Source organism: Bacillus rossius, chromosome 3, assembly GCF_032445375.1.
Source record: "Bacillus rossius redtenbacheri isolate Brsri chromosome 3, Brsri_v3, whole genome shotgun sequence".
In the NCBI taxonomy this organism is placed as follows: domain Eukaryota; kingdom Metazoa; phylum Arthropoda; class Insecta; order Phasmatodea; family Bacillidae; genus Bacillus; species Bacillus rossius.
In genome coordinates, this window is record NC_086332.1 from 71,807,693 (window position 1) to 71,824,720 (window position 17,028).

A 17,028-nucleotide genomic window follows, 5' to 3' on the forward strand; every position below is an offset into this window, starting at 1 on the left:
TAACTTTGGATCTAAAACCAGGGCATGAAAGGCTAAGGATATTGATACCTGGATGACAACATAATAGAGCTACCAAATTTGATCCTCTGGAGGTCTGACGTGGATTGCGTTAGTGATAAACTAGTGGTGCCATCATCTTCAGATCCCATGCTTTGCTAAAAATATTCCTGGTTGGTATATCTGGCTGTAGCGATCAGATATTTCAAGTACTCTCACTGACAAAAAAACTTTGATATAAACAGTCGAGTTTACGTAACAGTTTGTTGGGTCAAGTATATATTCCCTTCTAAAATTACAAAAAATGTATAATTATTTCGTAGGCTTTGGCTTCGTTAAAATTGAAGAGTTCACCAACGTTTCGTTTGATATTTCAGCACTCATCATCAGGGTAAAAGTCTCCTGAGACTGCTCGCCACGAATATTTTATTTAAGCAAACAAATTTTTTATTCAGTTTAAAGGATTCGGATATCGAAAGTGCAAATGTGGGGCACATTGTCGTTAGCCGACAATATCATCTTAATATTCTCCAACCACAGCGTCCCAAGGATATAATTCATTACATTCTACATCCAGGGATGTCAGGCACCTGTTGGTTATTTTTTAATAAGCTTTTATTAGCTTCATACGTATGTATGTTAGTATGTAATGAAAACTTTAAACATGATTTTGTCCTCCTTCAAAACGTCGGATTAACTCGAAATTTGGCATACTTATCAAGGACCGATGACAGTTATATATTTTGAACCCGTTATCCTTACTAGGATAATCAGGGTTAGCGATTTATTTTCCTTACTGGTAGTGTCTTTGCGCCAAGACCAAGAAAGGAAACTACCAGGCGTGCCGATCACCTATTTCTCGGATAAGTTACCGACTTTGAATAAGATGAAATTTTTGGAGAGGGAACCAGAGAACCAGCTATCTCATCCAAGTGAGGCAGCAGGCGCCCAAATTGCACATTTCTCGGATAAGTTAACGACTTAGAATTATACATGAATGACTTCCCAATTTTATTTAAAATCAACGATTTTCATATTAGGATATTGAAAATATTGTGTACTATAGTTCTTCAACACGCTATATCGAATATATATTTTAAAAGCAGCCAATATTTACTCAAACTCACTTTAATAGTAAATTGATGTAATAAAGATAAGTAACTAAAAAATTAAAAATAAATAATTGTTGAAAAAACTAAAAAAAGATGCTTAATAGAAAATCCAACTAAAAAATGAAAAATAATTGCATAAAAAATAAAATATACTCTTTTATAGAAAATCCTACAAAAAAAATAGAAAATAAATTTTATTAAATTCGAGTTAAGAATAGTGTAAATAAGAAAAAAAAATCTTATTTATTGCAAAACAAGCGTGGGGTGCTATTTAAGATATTATCAAATGATAATTATTCTACGCATATCTGTCAATCACATATTTATTACTAATGACACCATGCACCCCATGCTTTTTTTTTTTGCAAAAAAATACATTTTTTTATTATTTACACTATTCTTAACTCAAATTTATTAATGTTTATTTTCTAATTTTTTTGTCCATTTTATATAATAGCGTATATTTTAGTTTGTTAAAACTATTATTATTAACTCGTAAGTCATTGAGAATGTGTACCTTGCCATTGGTTTCACCCTCGTGATAATTATAGTTATTATTATACTCACCCCTGACTCCTGGGGATACTGTGGGTTGTCACTGTCGGCATCGGCAGGAGCGAAGGCATCAGGGATGGAAAACGCTTCCAAATCCTGCATCGGAGGTGAAAGCACCGCTTCATCCTGGTCGCATTTTTCCTCTACTTCCGTCTCTTCTGTGTGACGGATAGGAGACTGGTAATCAGCAAATAACCCTTTAACGTTTTCCACTTGAGGAGCCGTTGAATACAAGAGCATATGGTGGTGGCTGGTCACCAGTTCCCTATATTCCACCTGCAGCTGGTCATGGATGGACATCAGCACCGCCTCTTCGTCCAGAGGAGCAGAAGACATCATCTGCTCGCGAGAAGAGGCAAGTGAGCAGTCGTACAGCTGAGGTGTTGAAGCACTCTGCATCTGTTCAAGAGTCGTCGCAAGCAACATCTCTTCCATCAGAGAAGCAGGTGAAAACTGGTGTTGTTGTTGGGAAGATGCTAGTGGCCCATCACGCAGCAGGGCACTGCTAGCAGACGGCACGCCCTGAGGAACTGAGCAGTGCAACTGGTGGTCGGCGGGTATGATCACGACCTCCTCCAGGCCGTGGTCGGGCCGACTGGCGCAGCGCGCTGTGGCGGGGCAGCCCCGGCCTGCGCAGGAGGCCAGCATGCGCCACAACTGGCGCAGCAGCCACAGCACGGTGACCAGCAGAGGGAGGCTGACCAAACCAACCAGCACGTACACCATCTGCAACACAGAACACGCTTCATCAGCACCACTGGCTCAGGTCTTAATGGCCTTGTTAACGTAGTGGGAAAACATTGCCGGTGTGCACAGCTCGTGTTGTTTCTCATTTTGGGCCACACCAATGTGTGAACTAAAGTAAATCAAGTACACAGGGAAAAAACTTTTCTGAACAATTGCAAAATATTCATTTGGAAACCAATTGCCAAGAAATAGTTTGTAATACTACAAAAAATATATTGCAACCTTGTTCAACACATGACTATGGTTATTTTTGCATACATGAAATACATTTTTTTTCTAGATAATACTGAACATTTCTTACGAAAATTTACACTTTTTTTTTTTGATGTTTAATTTAAGCATTCATGATGGTTCTCATACTTTAAGCCAATTCACAAAGCTGAATATTGTACAGGCCATACGATGTAGTCGTCAAGCCCAGGGAAAAGTTTATAAACTGTGTTTGTGTTTATGTTTTGTAAATGAAACAGACATATTCATGTAAAATAGCAGATATTTGTACACTTGTACATTTAAACGAAAACAACTGTATCATTATAAAATGGGTTCGTAGTAACACTGGGTTGGTATTCTTACCCGGGAATGTATGCTTAGTGTTGTCCCAGTACCTTCAATAGATAAAGTATTTTGTAAACCGTTCCTATAATAGCTTTCCAGGTTTAGCTGCGCACATAAACAAGCATAACAAAACAAAATAAAATACAATTATTGAATAATCGATTGTCTGTACCATAGTTTAAAAATTATGCTTCAATAAAACATCAAATAAATATAAAATTATGTGCCGATTTTCGAGAGAAATATTCAGAATTATCTCAAAAACGTATTTCATACATGAAAAAACACCCATAACAATTTCTTGTTCAAAGTTACAATATATTTGTAGAAGATATTACAAAAAAAAATGTATTGGAACTGGTTACCAAAGAAATCTTTTGTAAAAGTACAGACATTTATTTTTATATCTGTAGGTGAGAAATGGAGATCGTGGAGCAGCATCTGGCCTTGGTGTGAAACTCCTCCAAGTTGTGAAAATTCCTTCTCCAAACAAGCAGGGTTTGGAACGAATAATATCTTAGCGAGCGGCGATGCGTGCTTTTATCACGTGCAAATTGTTTGATTAAAATTTAAATAATATTAACGTAAAAAATAAGTAAGCTAAAATATTATTATTTTTTCCATGCTAGTCATTATATATTTATTTTTTATCAACAGTTCGCAGCCCCGTTCCAAGCCAATAAATAATCAACACATGCAGGTTACTAGTTTTAGTACTTAAAACTATAATTCTGATTCTAACCACGAAAGGATATAACATTTCTGTACTGAAAGTTCTATCAATTTAACAATTTAAATCCAGGAGCATATGGCGCAAAGATTCCTCATTGACTGGTGCTGTCGTACAATCAGGAAATTTTGCTTCCTGCAACTCATAGCGCTTTGTACATCTGAATTTTAATACAGTATTTGTTTGTTATTTCATTACTAGTGGGTTTGGTTTTGCTGACATTTAAATGATATTTAACAAAAAATTGTGAGCGTGTCTTTTAGTACTCGCCAGAGATGTAAAACATGTAATCTTAGTAACAAAAAAATTCACGTGTTCTTGTGTTGAAAATACACTTATGATATGAAACTCGCACACGAAATTTAAGGTGGAATTCTTCTAAATATTGTTAAGCGTGATGCATATATGCATATTATTATTATTTTTAATTGTGGAAGCGAATCAAGCGTAGTTTCCGCACACGCCGCTAGAATTCATTGCTAGAGCAGCTACGTCGACTACCAAATTATTCGATTTGCAGAGCGAAATGTTAACCTATATAAAGAATCGGCTCTAATAAATGCCAAACAAGATTTTAAAAATTACTAAACTCTGGTTGATTTTCTACAAGGAATTTTATTAGGCCTACCCTCATAAAAGAGCCATTTTGGTAAAAATTCATTAAACAGTTAACACTATAAAGTTTCTTTTTTGCTATGTTAATTTTGGTTCCCGTTATTCGCCACAAATGTCAGCAACGTGGTTACACATATCCGTTCCATGCGACTTCCGATTCAAGTAATTACTCCTACCAAATACAGTATACCGAGAGCTAAGGTACACATTAAAAAGTGTGTGTTTGGTTCACATCGGTCTACACTGACAGTGCTGTTGGCAAATGGCGAGTACGGGCGCAGGCGGGTCAGCTCAGTCTCTGTGACTCATGGCTGGGAGGGAAACAGCACGCGGCTCTGACACGGAAACTGAGTGACAAAGCTCGTTTGTGTAATTTCATTTTATTATTTGGTTGTCTTATTTTATTTATAGTTAACAAATCGTTCATTTGCTAACACAAGTTCCCCTTGACATTCTCTGCCTTTTTTCCTTTAAGTGCTATTTATTCAAATGCTTTACTCCAGACGTATTGACCCATGTAATATAACTTGGCATTCGAATATGACTTGCACTGCACATTCTTTTAGTAAACGAAAAAATAAATATTTATGTAAAAATTTCAGATATCCGTAAATTTATACATTTACACGGAAATAGGTGTATCACTGCCAAAAATTGTCAGTAGTAATACTGGGTTCGAATTCTTACCCGGGAATTTATGACATGTGTTGTCCCAGTACCTTCATTTGCTAGAGGTATTTTAAACCGATCTCTGAATAGCTTTCCAGTATTAACTGCGAGCATGAAAATATTCAAATTGTGGAACATTAGATTATCTTTTCAATGGTTAGAAAAAAATTATTATTCCATCTACATTTACGACATCTAACTTGTGAACTGATTTCTAAAGGAATATTTTGTAAAAGTTCAGACTTTTTTTTTAAATCTGTGTCCGGGAAGTCTCCACAGTCTCAGAGTCCCGGGGCGCGAGACAACCCACGATCTAAGTCCCGGGGCCCGAGACAACCCACGATCAAAGTCCCGGGACATCCCGGGGCCAGCCCTCAGTACTCACCCAGGCTCCCCCGCTGTCCCGCGGGCTGGCTCGCCCGGCGATGGCAGCGCCAGGGTGCTCCACCCCCGGACTCCCGCTGAAACAATGCTTCCGACCTCAGGGGCGAGGCATTTCCGTAGTTCGTGCGCGATGGGAAACCACACACAGAAAAAATATTTCCCTGTACTTTCACAAAAGATTCCTTTGGCAACCAGTTGTCATGAAATATCTTGTAATCCTGCAAGAAAGTTACTGTCACTTTTAAACGACACATGGTTTGATTATTTTTCGAGATAATACTAAATATTCAATAATGGGGATAATTTGATTTTTTATCTGTTCTGCAGACCATGCTAACTGCTACAGAAGAATAAAAAATTCAAAACTATTCTTCTTTCTGATTTTTAAGTACTCCCTAGCAGTCTTACGCATCTTATAAAAGTAGTCAATTGAAAACTTAAAGAAATAGCGTTAAACACGTTACGCAAGGAAATGTAATGGAGAAATGTTGCCAAAATATGTTATTATAGTAGTGCAAATCAAAAGTCTTATATTTCGTAAGAAACTTTTGAGGAACGTGCAAAATACATATGCTTTTACTCCATGTCTACCAAAATTTGAGAAACTATGATTCAAACTTGCTTCTTCACTTAAATCTTTAGTATTCTATAAGAAGGTATTGTAAATATTCTATAGTTGTATTTGTAAATCTACAACAAGATATTTCTGATACTCTCCTCAGTACTATGTTTTTCAAAGTGAAATTTTTATTAACTTTGTCCTCACAGCAGACTCTAAAATGGAGATATGTGAGACACTAGAGACACTAGAGACACTAACCTCAAGTTCCAGATGAGGCGGGCTGACATTCTATCCTGGTCATCCTGATTTCGGTTTTTAGATTTTACCCTAAATTACTCCAGACAAAAAGCTGGGATAGTTTCTTACAATATGCAATGTTCCTGTTCTGTTTGGGAGTGTTATGTATCATCGTCTATAAAGTGTAAATTTCTTTTGTAAATAGATCAGTCATATTTATAAAAATTTATGGATATTTTTAGTTAGTACATTTATATTAAAACAGCTGTATCACTTCAAAATAGTGTTCGCAGTTATTATTAATTTTCCCGGATTATTACCCTTGCATTTATGCTTTGTGTTATCCAGGTAACTCCAATACTTGAAGTTATTTCTAAATCGTACCCATAGTAACTTTCCAATATTAACAGCGGCATAATAAGCATAATAAAGAAAAATAAGTCAATTTTGGTTTATTATTATATTATCTTTTCCTGGTTTAAAAAAAATGCATGAACGAAACATCAATTAAATATAAAATATGCACCAATTTTCGTAAGAAATACTCAGTATTATCTTGAAACACGTATTTCATACTATTTCTTGGCCCAAAGGATTCTTTTGTAAAAATTAAAAATATATTTTTCTTCTGAAATGATGACTTCACTGTCGACAAGCTTTAACTAAAAAAAATTAACTTTAAAACTGACTGCGTAATTTCAGTTAATTTTATGCTTAAGAGGTTCATATAACTGAAAAATCAGTGAATTTCTCTGAGAAACAATATTCGGTCTTGTGAAATTCGCTGCAAGAAAAGTAGAAATCCTTGCGAGTCACTAAAATAATTACAAGCAATCACTAATTTAAATAAAAAAAGTAAATGGAGGATTTGCATTTTTTTTATTTGAGTGCGATTGACACTCCATGACTGAGCGAACGAAGCTTACGACTCATGTGAACCCAGCTTAAGGCGGTAGGTCCTGAAAATTTTGGATTCTAATATTTCGTGCTTTTTGCGAGTGATTTTAAATAAATTCATTATATAATCATATATAACTGTTTATGAAAGGCCTTTCTTGCTAAAAAGTAATTGCTTAATGGTGTTTATGAACTTAATGGTCAACATTTGTGTTAGTCCCAACAGGTACTGAAAGCATATAAACGTGTGGCATACAGTTATGTAGTGGTCGTCTTGAAGCACTTTACATTTAGTATATCATTTATATATCAATAAAAAGGTAATTTTTCCAAAACACTGAAAAAACCGAAGTTTTATTGGTTTTAGTCAAACCTTAATTGATTTATTAATGGTATTGTTACGATTTACCTGCGGGTTCGTAAAGGATAGCCCAATTAATAGATTTTATTTCACACACACAGTTTTATTTACTACCACTACTTGACACTTACAAATAATCTTCTAAATTAGCAAATAGTTAATTACACTTAAAGAAATGTCAATTCCCCAGTCACTCGTTTCACACACCTCGCTGGGCCGCACTTCCGGCGCAACTCTGACCGCAGCACCCCTCGTGGGTGTCCGCCGCGGGACTCCGTCGCCGCACTCCGCCGCCGCCGTCACACCCTTCGCCGAGATCCCACACGACGCCTCACTCGGAACTTCACTCGGCTCCGCCGCGCCCGCGACTCTATCGCCCGGAAACTCCGCCGCGGGAAAACTCCCGACTCCACTGAACTTACTCACTCCCTGCCCTGGAACCTTCGTCCAAGGACTTCGCCACTCTGCCGCACCTGCGGCACTATCGCCCGGAAACTCCGCCGCGGGAGAACTCACTCAGTCACCGACTGACTGACTGCCCTGGAACCCTCGTCCAAGGACTTCGCCACTCTGCCGCACCTGCGGCACTATCGCCCGGAAACTCCGCCGCGGGAGAACTCCCCACTGAACTCCTTACTGACTCGAAGGTCGGCCCAACCTCCTTAAATATCCCTTGGGTTCCCGTCCAGAACAATCGGGCATGTCTCCGAGATATCGCGCGACCTTCGTCGTCGAAATGCCCAGAAACGCGTCGTGAGTCCTCGAAGGACGCGGCGGCTGCTCAAAGAACGCCGATAAACTCAACAAGCATCGGGTTCCCACAAAACACACCGATAAACATGTCTGAGTCCCTCCATTCCGCAGTGCGGCCTCCCTTAAGTAACTCGATCTGAGGCAGGTGCGCGCCGCGACAGTCAGGATGTCGCGAGATAGTATGGCACGAGATACCAGGGAGAGGATGCAGGTGGAAGGGGGCGCAGACAGGCCGAACGAGCGCGGCGACGCCAAGCACTGCAGCCAAGCGCGATCGTAACATTGCCCCCTCCTTAAACCTGTTCGTCCCGAACAGGTAATGCATCTCCTCCTGGAGGTCCCCATGCTACTCGAAGTTTAGGCCTCCTGCCTTTTCTCCATCGCGGGCTGTACAGTCTCACCAGGTAACCCTCTCTCGCAGTAGATGTTGCTTCTCTCGTCACCCAGTGACACTTCTGCGTTGCTGATGACCAATGTCGTTCAGTCAGCTGCCCGAGACGGGCCGACCGTTGCCTTGGACGGACCCGATTCTCTTGAGAGCATTGCTCGTTGCCTCCCAATGGTTTGCTTGTTTCTTCCCTTTTTCTCTCTGTTTGTTCTCTCGTAGCTACTTGTTCACAAAGCATTTCTTCCCAGCTCTTCTTCGTCTCTTCTTGGTTCCTCATTCCCTCTTTGTTCTTATGAATATCGTCTGGACTGCTTTCAGTTACTCCTTGCACCATCTTCTTCACTCTTTGTGTTCTCATTTTCTCTTCTCGGTCTTTATTCCCCTGTTCTTGGTCCTTCTTCACCTCTTCTTGGTCTTCCTGTGTTTCTTCTTGGTCTTCCTTCGTTTCTTCTTTGCACTTCTCTATCTCTTCTTGACTCATGTACATCTCTTCTCGGCTTTTCTTCAGCTCTTTTGTGAATTTTTCCCTCTCTCTTTGGTTTATCTTCATTTCTTCTTGTTCAATATTCTTTACTTTGTAACTCATCTTCACTACTTCTATGCTTTTCTTCAGCTCTTCTTTCATCTTCATGTCCTGGCTGTTCTCCTCTCCTTGGCTAATGTCCTCTTCGCAGTGTTCTTCGCTGTTCTCTTCGCTGTTCTCTTCACTGTTCTCTTGGCAGGTCTCCTCTTCGCTGGTCTTCTCTTCGCTAGTCTTCTCTTCGCTAGTCTTCTCTTTGTGGTTCTTCTCTTCACTGTTATTCTCTTCACTGTTCTCTTCTTGGCTGGTCTTCATTTCTCTGTTCTTCTCTTCGCCGTGCTTCTCCTGACCGGTCTTCTGTTCGCCGTTCTTCTCTTCGCTGTTTTTCTCTTGGCTGTTCTTCCCTTCTATGCTTAACTTCACTTCGGTCTTCATTTCATTCCTCATTTCTTCTTGGCCATGCTTCAGTTCTTCCTGACCCTTCTTCATTTCCTCTAGGCTATTATTTGACCCGCTCTTCTTTTCTTCATGGTGGTTCTTACTCTCCTTCCTTCCACTCTTCATTTCTTCCGTAAATTTCTTTATACTGGTTACCATTTCTTCCTTAAAGTTCTTTGTACTAGAAACCATTTCTTCCTTAAAGTTCTTCATACTAGCTAACATTTCTTCCTGACCCTTATTTATACTGGCTAACATTTCTTCCTGACCCTTCTTCATACTGGCTAACATTTCTTCCTGACCCTTCTTCATCTCGTCCAGCCTATTCTCCATTTTCTCCTGGCTACTCTTCATCTCGTCCAGCCTATTCTCCATTTTCTCCTGGCCATTCTTCATTTCTTCCCTGTTACTCTTCATTTCATTCTTCATTTCTTCCCTGTTACTCTTCATTTCATTCTTCATTTCTTCCTGGCCACTCTTCAGTTCGGCCAAGAATGCCAGGACATTCTTAAGCTCATCGGCAGCCATCTTTCTTGTCTACAAGCCTAAATATTTTTTTTTCTAATACTGTTATTAATTTTAAATGACCTAGCCGAACCTTCTAATTTAACTAACAATAACTCTATTACATTCAAAACTAACACTGACTACAGTATACTCAAACTAACTGTAGAAAATTTCAAATTCACTGAAGTTCTAAACACTAACTATATTCTCGTAAACTAAATTCTATCTTTAACTTTTATTCTAATAATGTAACTGAATCCTAAATCTATTAATTAGGGCTATCCCACTTCTGACACCAAAATGTTACGATTTACCTGCGGGTTCGTAAAGGATAGCCCAATTAATAGATTTTATTTCACACACACAGTTTTATTTACTACCACTACTTGACACTTACAAATAATCTTCTAAATTAGCAAATAGTTAATTACACTTAAAGAAATGTCAATTCCCCAGTCACTCGTTTCACACACCTCGCTGGGCCGCACTTCCGGCGCAACTCTGACCGCAGCACCCCTCGTGGGTGTCCGCCGCGGGACTCCGTCGCCGCACTCCGCCGCCGCCGTCACACCCTTCGCCGAGATCCCACACGACGCCTCACTCGGAACTTCACTCGGCTCCGCCGCGCCCGCGACTCTATCGCCCGGAAACTCCGCCGCGGGAAAACTCCCGACTCCACTGAACTTACTCACTCCCTGCCCTGGAACCTTCGTCCAAGGACTTCGCCACTCTGCCGCACCTGCGGCACTATCGCCCGGAAACTCCGCCGCGGGAGAACTCACTCAGTCACCGACTGACTGACTGCCCTGGAACCCTCGTCCAAGGACTTCGCCACTCTGCCGCACCTGCGGCACTATCGCCCGGAAACTCCGCCGCGGGAGAACTCCCCACTGAACTCCTTACTGACTCGAAGGTCGGCCCAACCTCCTTAAATATCCCTTGGGTTCCCGTCCAGAACAATCGGGCATGTCTCCGAGATATCGCGCGACCTTCGTCGTCGAAATGCCCAGAAACGCGTCGTGAGTCCTCGAAGGACGCGGCGGCTGCTCAAAGAACGCCGATAAACTCAACAAGCATCGGGTTCCCACAAAACACACCGATAAACATGTCTGAGTCCCTCCATTCCGCAGTGCGGCCTCCCTTAAGTAACTCGATCTGAGGCAGGTGCGCGCCGCGACAGTCAGGATGTCGCGAGATAGTATGGCACGAGATACCAGGGAGAGGATGCAGGTGGAAGGGGGCGCAGACAGGCCGAACGAGCGCGGCGACGCCAAGCACTGCAGCCAAGCGCGATCGTAACAGTATACTAAAAATAAAGTGTTTTAAGATGAACTTTACATACGAACGGTTAAATCCAAAGCGCCATACCACATGATTCCATGGCTATCTGTACCTGTAACGATTGATATATATATTTGCCATTGAGTTCATACAAAAATCATTAAGTATAGACATATTTACTTACATTTTTTTATAAAATTTAAATGATTTAACTATGAATTTATTTAAAATAATGTGCAAAACCCGAAATATTAGAAGCAAAATAATTAAGAATTAGGTGCTAAGTGTTTGACTCACTTTGCTGCCAATTTCGAAAAACCTAATGTTTTATGAGTGTCTCAGTAAGAAGTCACTAACTAACTAACTAACTAACTAACCAACCTGTAAAACTGCACCGTCGGCATGCACGTGCAGAGTTCAGCAAACAGTACATCGATTATTACAAACGCACAAACTCGCAATATTCTTCGCATTTTTTTATCCGCTCTCACTGCAACACGAATAAATCGCCTTTGCAAAATGACCAGAAATTGGTTGCCAATAGCTTTGTTTGGAACATTCCATTGTTAAAATATTTGGCCAGAGAGATTGTTGGTAGCAGCCCAGACTGCATTTAGTTAGCCGTTGGTTACAATGACGCTTTTCAGAATAATATCATCTGAACAGTGGCGGATTTACCAGTAGGCTGAGTAGGCTTGAGCCTAGGGCGGCAGATTTTTGGGGCGGCAAATTTGGGGACCGATTTTTTTTTTTTGCTACCTCATAGAAATCAAAAATATTTCTGCATGACGGTTTTCTGTTTTCTGATGTTTTACAAATAGAAGTCTGCAACAAATTTTGCCGATGACTTTCCCCTCTCCCTTGTCATTGTACGTTCCGTGAATCCGTGTAGCAAACTTCCATATTCCAGAGTAAAACAGCTAGTTCGCTAGTCAGTAAATGCGAATTTTAATGGACAAGGCCTCGGTTGGCACTACACGCCCAAGACAACTATGGTCCCGGGAAAAATGTGACTACCCAAGGTCAGAAGGGCCCCTCCGCCCTCCCTCCACCGCTATCCCTTCCGCCAGACTGTCCCCTCCCTTCTCCTAGTCCGCCTCAAGGGTCGAACCGCGTCATGTCGCGGGTGGGGCGGCAATTAGAGCTGTTACCTCGGGAGTCGGGACCACAGTTGTCTTACGCGTGTATTGCATAACGAATTGATATTTCTACGTAGGTGTGTCGTGTGGACTGTTATTTTTCGAAGTGTTTCGTGAATTGTATCATTGTATGAATATTTTCACAGCACCGGTAAGTAAAAACTTTTTATAATCATAATACATTATAATAAAGCATCTGTAACGATAACGAATAAATTTATTGAAAAAGCCCTGCAATAATATTTTTCATTTTGAAGCTTGGAACATGGTCACGTTAAATTTAGAACATTTTCATATTAACTATAAATAGTATTCTAAAAGATTGCTCATGGTTATCTTGTCATTTTGTCTTTTTCAATGAAGCAAACATCAAAAAATAGAAATAATAATTCACAATAAACAATTCATCGGAAACCATGCAAAGAAATTTTAATTTTTTCGTGATAGCATTAAAAAAATACGTTTTTACGTTAACTATTTATTATGTGAATTCTGAATGAAGGATAGGGGTGAGCAGGGTAACGTGGCCATCCTAAGATAAAACGATACATAAGTTGTATATTGTAATTAAAATCAAAATATAAAATAACCCTTCAATAATATAGTTTTCGTACAATCAAAACACCATTAAAATGTAAATATTGGAGCGACTCATGTTTGGTTTTTTGTTTGCCCGTCGCACTAATCGGGTAAATGATATGACATTTTTTTTTTTTTCATTTTTCTTTTATCTTAAGGAAACTAAATCACGGGATACCATTTCCGGCCACCTGCACTTGTTTGTGAAATATGAGCCGTCCTTGAGATACTGCCACCTTATCTGCCAAGCCTCTCCTGCTGGCAAATTTTTGTGTAAGGTCGTTCCCCACACGAAAACAACACACACATTGCAAAACACGTTAGAAATTTACAGTGTAGATTAAAAAAAAAATGTAAAATGTTCAATAGTTTGTTTTATTATTTAGTAATACATAAATAGAGCTAAGTATATACAGTTCGGGCAAAGTGAACATGCGGTGGTGGCTGGCCACTTTGCCCTCTGAGACGCCATTACAAAAAAACTAGCAAAAAAAAAGACATCTTCTACAGTTATTAATATGTGGTATTAAAGTTTAAAACATGCTAATTTGGATAGGCTATATTAAATAATTATGGCATTACTGTGTATTTAATAATGATCAACAGTAATTATTACTTACCTTACATGTTACATCAGAAATAGTAAAACCAGTAAAACCTTAATAAAACAAATAACTTTCACTGCAAACAGACCGGGTGCTCTCAGAACACTAATGGCGTCTCTTACAAATGTTTCACATCCTCGCTACCAAACTTCATCACTCTCCAGCTGAGTAACAGCCAATGGCCACTTTGCTCGCTCTGGCTACGTTACCCTGCCCTCCCCTACCGCTGCTTGTGTACGAAAAATAAACTTGTTAATTTAATCCTTTCCATTTCAGTTCCTGAAGAAAAAATTGTGAAAATGAGTGATGGGAGAAAGCGACTTAGTGGAGCGGAGTACAAAAAGAAGGCCAAAATAAAAAAAGAAGAACAAGAGTAAATTATACGAAAAACCACAAAAATTGACAGTTTTTTTAAAAATGAAAATTGGGTCGAAAAAACGGGAACTTCAACAATGCAATCTGGAAAGGATGAAACGGACTTTAATTCTGCTGCCCAACTGTCATCTGTTGAACTATCGACTAAAGAAAAAACTGATGATTATGTTCTTGACGAAGAGTGCTCTAAAATTGAAGATGCCTCTCAGACCGAATCGTTAAATGATGACCAAAAGCAAGCAACTGTAGATCAAAACAAAGATCCAGCTTTATGGGAAATTAACGATACTTTAAGGGAAATTATTGCAAGATGCGGCTTTTATCAAAACAAGTCTTCTGACTTCTCTAAAAGTGGAAAACTATATGCCGATCAACGTCGTTTCTTGCCAGTGAGTATCTTTCAAAGAAAAATGAAAAACAATGAAGTGAAGGACCGAAATTGGCTGGTTTACTCTGAAAGTAAGAGTTCCGTATATTGCGGACCATGTTTAGCATTCGGTCCATTGGAGAATAAAACTCAGTTCGAGAACGAAGGATTTAATGACTGGAAAAATGCAGAACACCGAGTAGCTCAGCATGAAAACTCTGCGCGTCATAAATCCAGTATCCTTAGTCTGAAAGCTAGAAGTGCGATTGATGGTCGAATCGACTATTTACTGCATTTGCAAATTGATGAAGAAATTACTTATTGGAGAAATGTTCTGAAAAGGGTTGTTGCTGTAGTGAAGCGGCTGTGTTCAAGAGGTCTCGCTTTTAGAGGAAAAAGTGAAAAGTTCGGTGATCCACACAACGGAAATTATTTTATGATTCTGGAACTGTTAGCTGAGTTTGATCCTTTCTTAGCCAGTCATATTGAACGATTTGGGAATCAAGGATCCGGAAGTACCAGTTACTTATCGAAGACCGTTTGTGATGAATTTATACTTTTGATGTGCCATAAAGTCTTGAAGCAAATTGGAGACGAGATAAGAAGGGAGAAATACTTTTCCTTAATCATCGATTCAACACCGGATATAGCACATGTGGACCAGCTCACCTTCGTGATTCGGTATGTTTTAGAAACAGGAGAACCCTGTGAAAGATTCCTCAAGTTTTTGCCCTCAGTGGGACATAAAGCTGAAGAAATGTTTGCTGCCATTACTTCGGAACTAAAAACCTTGGGTTTGAACATTGAAGACTGCCGTGGACAATCGTATGACAATGCCGCAAATATGTCTGGCATATACAATGGCTTACAGGCTAAAATTCAAAGTCAAGCACCGTTTGCTTTTTTCGTTCCTTGCTCTGCCCATTCTTTAAATTTAGTGGCAACTGCGACTGCTGAATCTTGCACAGAAGCTTGTCGATTCTTCATGTTGCTCCAAGAAATATACGTTTTTTTTTCAAGTTCAACACAACGCTGGAAGATATTGATGACTGAAGTCGGAGAAGGCAAAACAGTCAAGAGAGTAAACCTCACACGTTGGTCAGCTAGAGAGGATGCATGCAGAAGTTTGAGAGATTCGTGGCACGAAGTCATTAAAGCTTTGGAAACAATCAGGAATGACTGCACCGAAAAGCCTGTCACAAGAAATGAAGCAATGGGAATTCTTTCAAAATTAAAAAAACTGGAAACAGCGTTAATGGTTGTTGTGTGGAATGTTTTTTTGGAAAGAATAAACAAAGTAAATGTTCAAATCCAGGCTTCTACCGTAGATTTGATTACTGTAGCCGATCTTTATGAATCTCTTCGCAAGTTTTTCGTAGAGCAACGAGAAAACTTCAAGTATTTCGAAGAAATGGCAATGGAATTAAGTGCGTCGAAGCAGTACACAAAAGACTTGGGAAAAAGACAACTGAAAAGAAAAAAAATTGCTGATGAAACACCCGATGAAGAAATGAGTATGACAGCGAGTGATACTAGCGATACTTTCAGGGTTAATACATTTCTCGTCATCATTGATAGACTCGTATCCGAATTAGAAAAAAGGAAGAAGGCATACGACAATTTCAATTAAAAATTTTCATTTCTGACCAAAATGAGCGAGTTATCATTATCAACCCTTACGAAAAAGGCTCTGTCCTTAGAAAAAATGTATCCTAATGATTTAGAGACTGAGTTGGTTCAAGAATGCATACATTTTCAAAGCCACATATCTTCGCAAAGCATTCTGGTGAAACCAGATTTTACATCATTACAGAGTCTATCTTCGTTTCTGCGAAAACAAAGTTTGCAGAACGTTTATCCGAACTTGGACATAGCCCTTCGTATGGCCTTATGTACACCAGCGACAAATTGTTCGGGTGAGAGAAGTTTTTCTTGTCTAAAAAGGGTAAAAAATTATCTGAGATCGACCTTGAGCCAAGAAAAATTAAACGCTTTAGCACTTTTGTGCATAGAGTCGGAATTAATGAACAATATTACTTACGACGATATAATCGATGATTTTGCCAACAAAAAATCGCACAAAAAGGGATTGTAACGAACTTAATCTAGGACATGAAAATTGTAGAGGCAAGGGCGGCAAAAACTTTGCAGCCTATACCTGGAAAATTTGTAAATCCGCCACTGCATCTGAAAGAAATCCAAAAAGAGTATCAGAATAGTTTTTCACGTCACTTCAGTTTAGAACAAACAACATACTTGGGCTTTTAAATTTAAATATGCCTCAATAGTAATTCTCAATATTCGCTGTTTTACTAACCAATTTAAAATTAACAATTTCAGAAGGAATGTTATGTTATGCGTATGGGAATGATACCGTAACTGGGTCAGGATATATAAAATATAAAAATTAATTAAAACAACATAAATGTTTTAAACATTCCCATATTTATAATAATGGACGTGTTCTAAGCGATCAAAGCTAACATTTGTGAGTGTGAATTGTGCTGCCAATAGTAATTTTTCGGCACAATTATAAATTTGAATTTTGAACTCTACTCTTAACAGTAATTTTATATCTTCCTCACCAGCGGGGAATTCCAGTATCAACAAGGGTCACCCCCCACTACTGCCTGGATTTTTCATACACTTGCA

At 39.3% G+C, this 17,028-nt stretch overlaps 1 protein-coding gene across 1 annotated transcript; it reads right to left on the reverse strand.

Moving 5' to 3' along the window:
• Positions 1 to 1,574: 1,574 nt before the first annotated feature.
• On the reverse strand, positions 1,575 to 12,335 carry LOC134531318 (uncharacterized). Its single transcript, XM_063367012.1, has 3 exons — positions 11,693 to 12,335; positions 5,369 to 5,444; positions 1,575 to 2,390 (listed from the first exon to the last, which is right to left on the reverse strand). The coding sequence occupies exons 1-3, from the start codon at positions 11,782 to 11,784 to the stop codon at positions 1,575 to 1,577; spliced, it is 984 nt and encodes a 327-aa protein (XP_063223082.1). The 5' UTR covers positions 11,785 to 12,335.
• Positions 12,336 to 17,028: the final 4,693 nt, after the last annotated feature.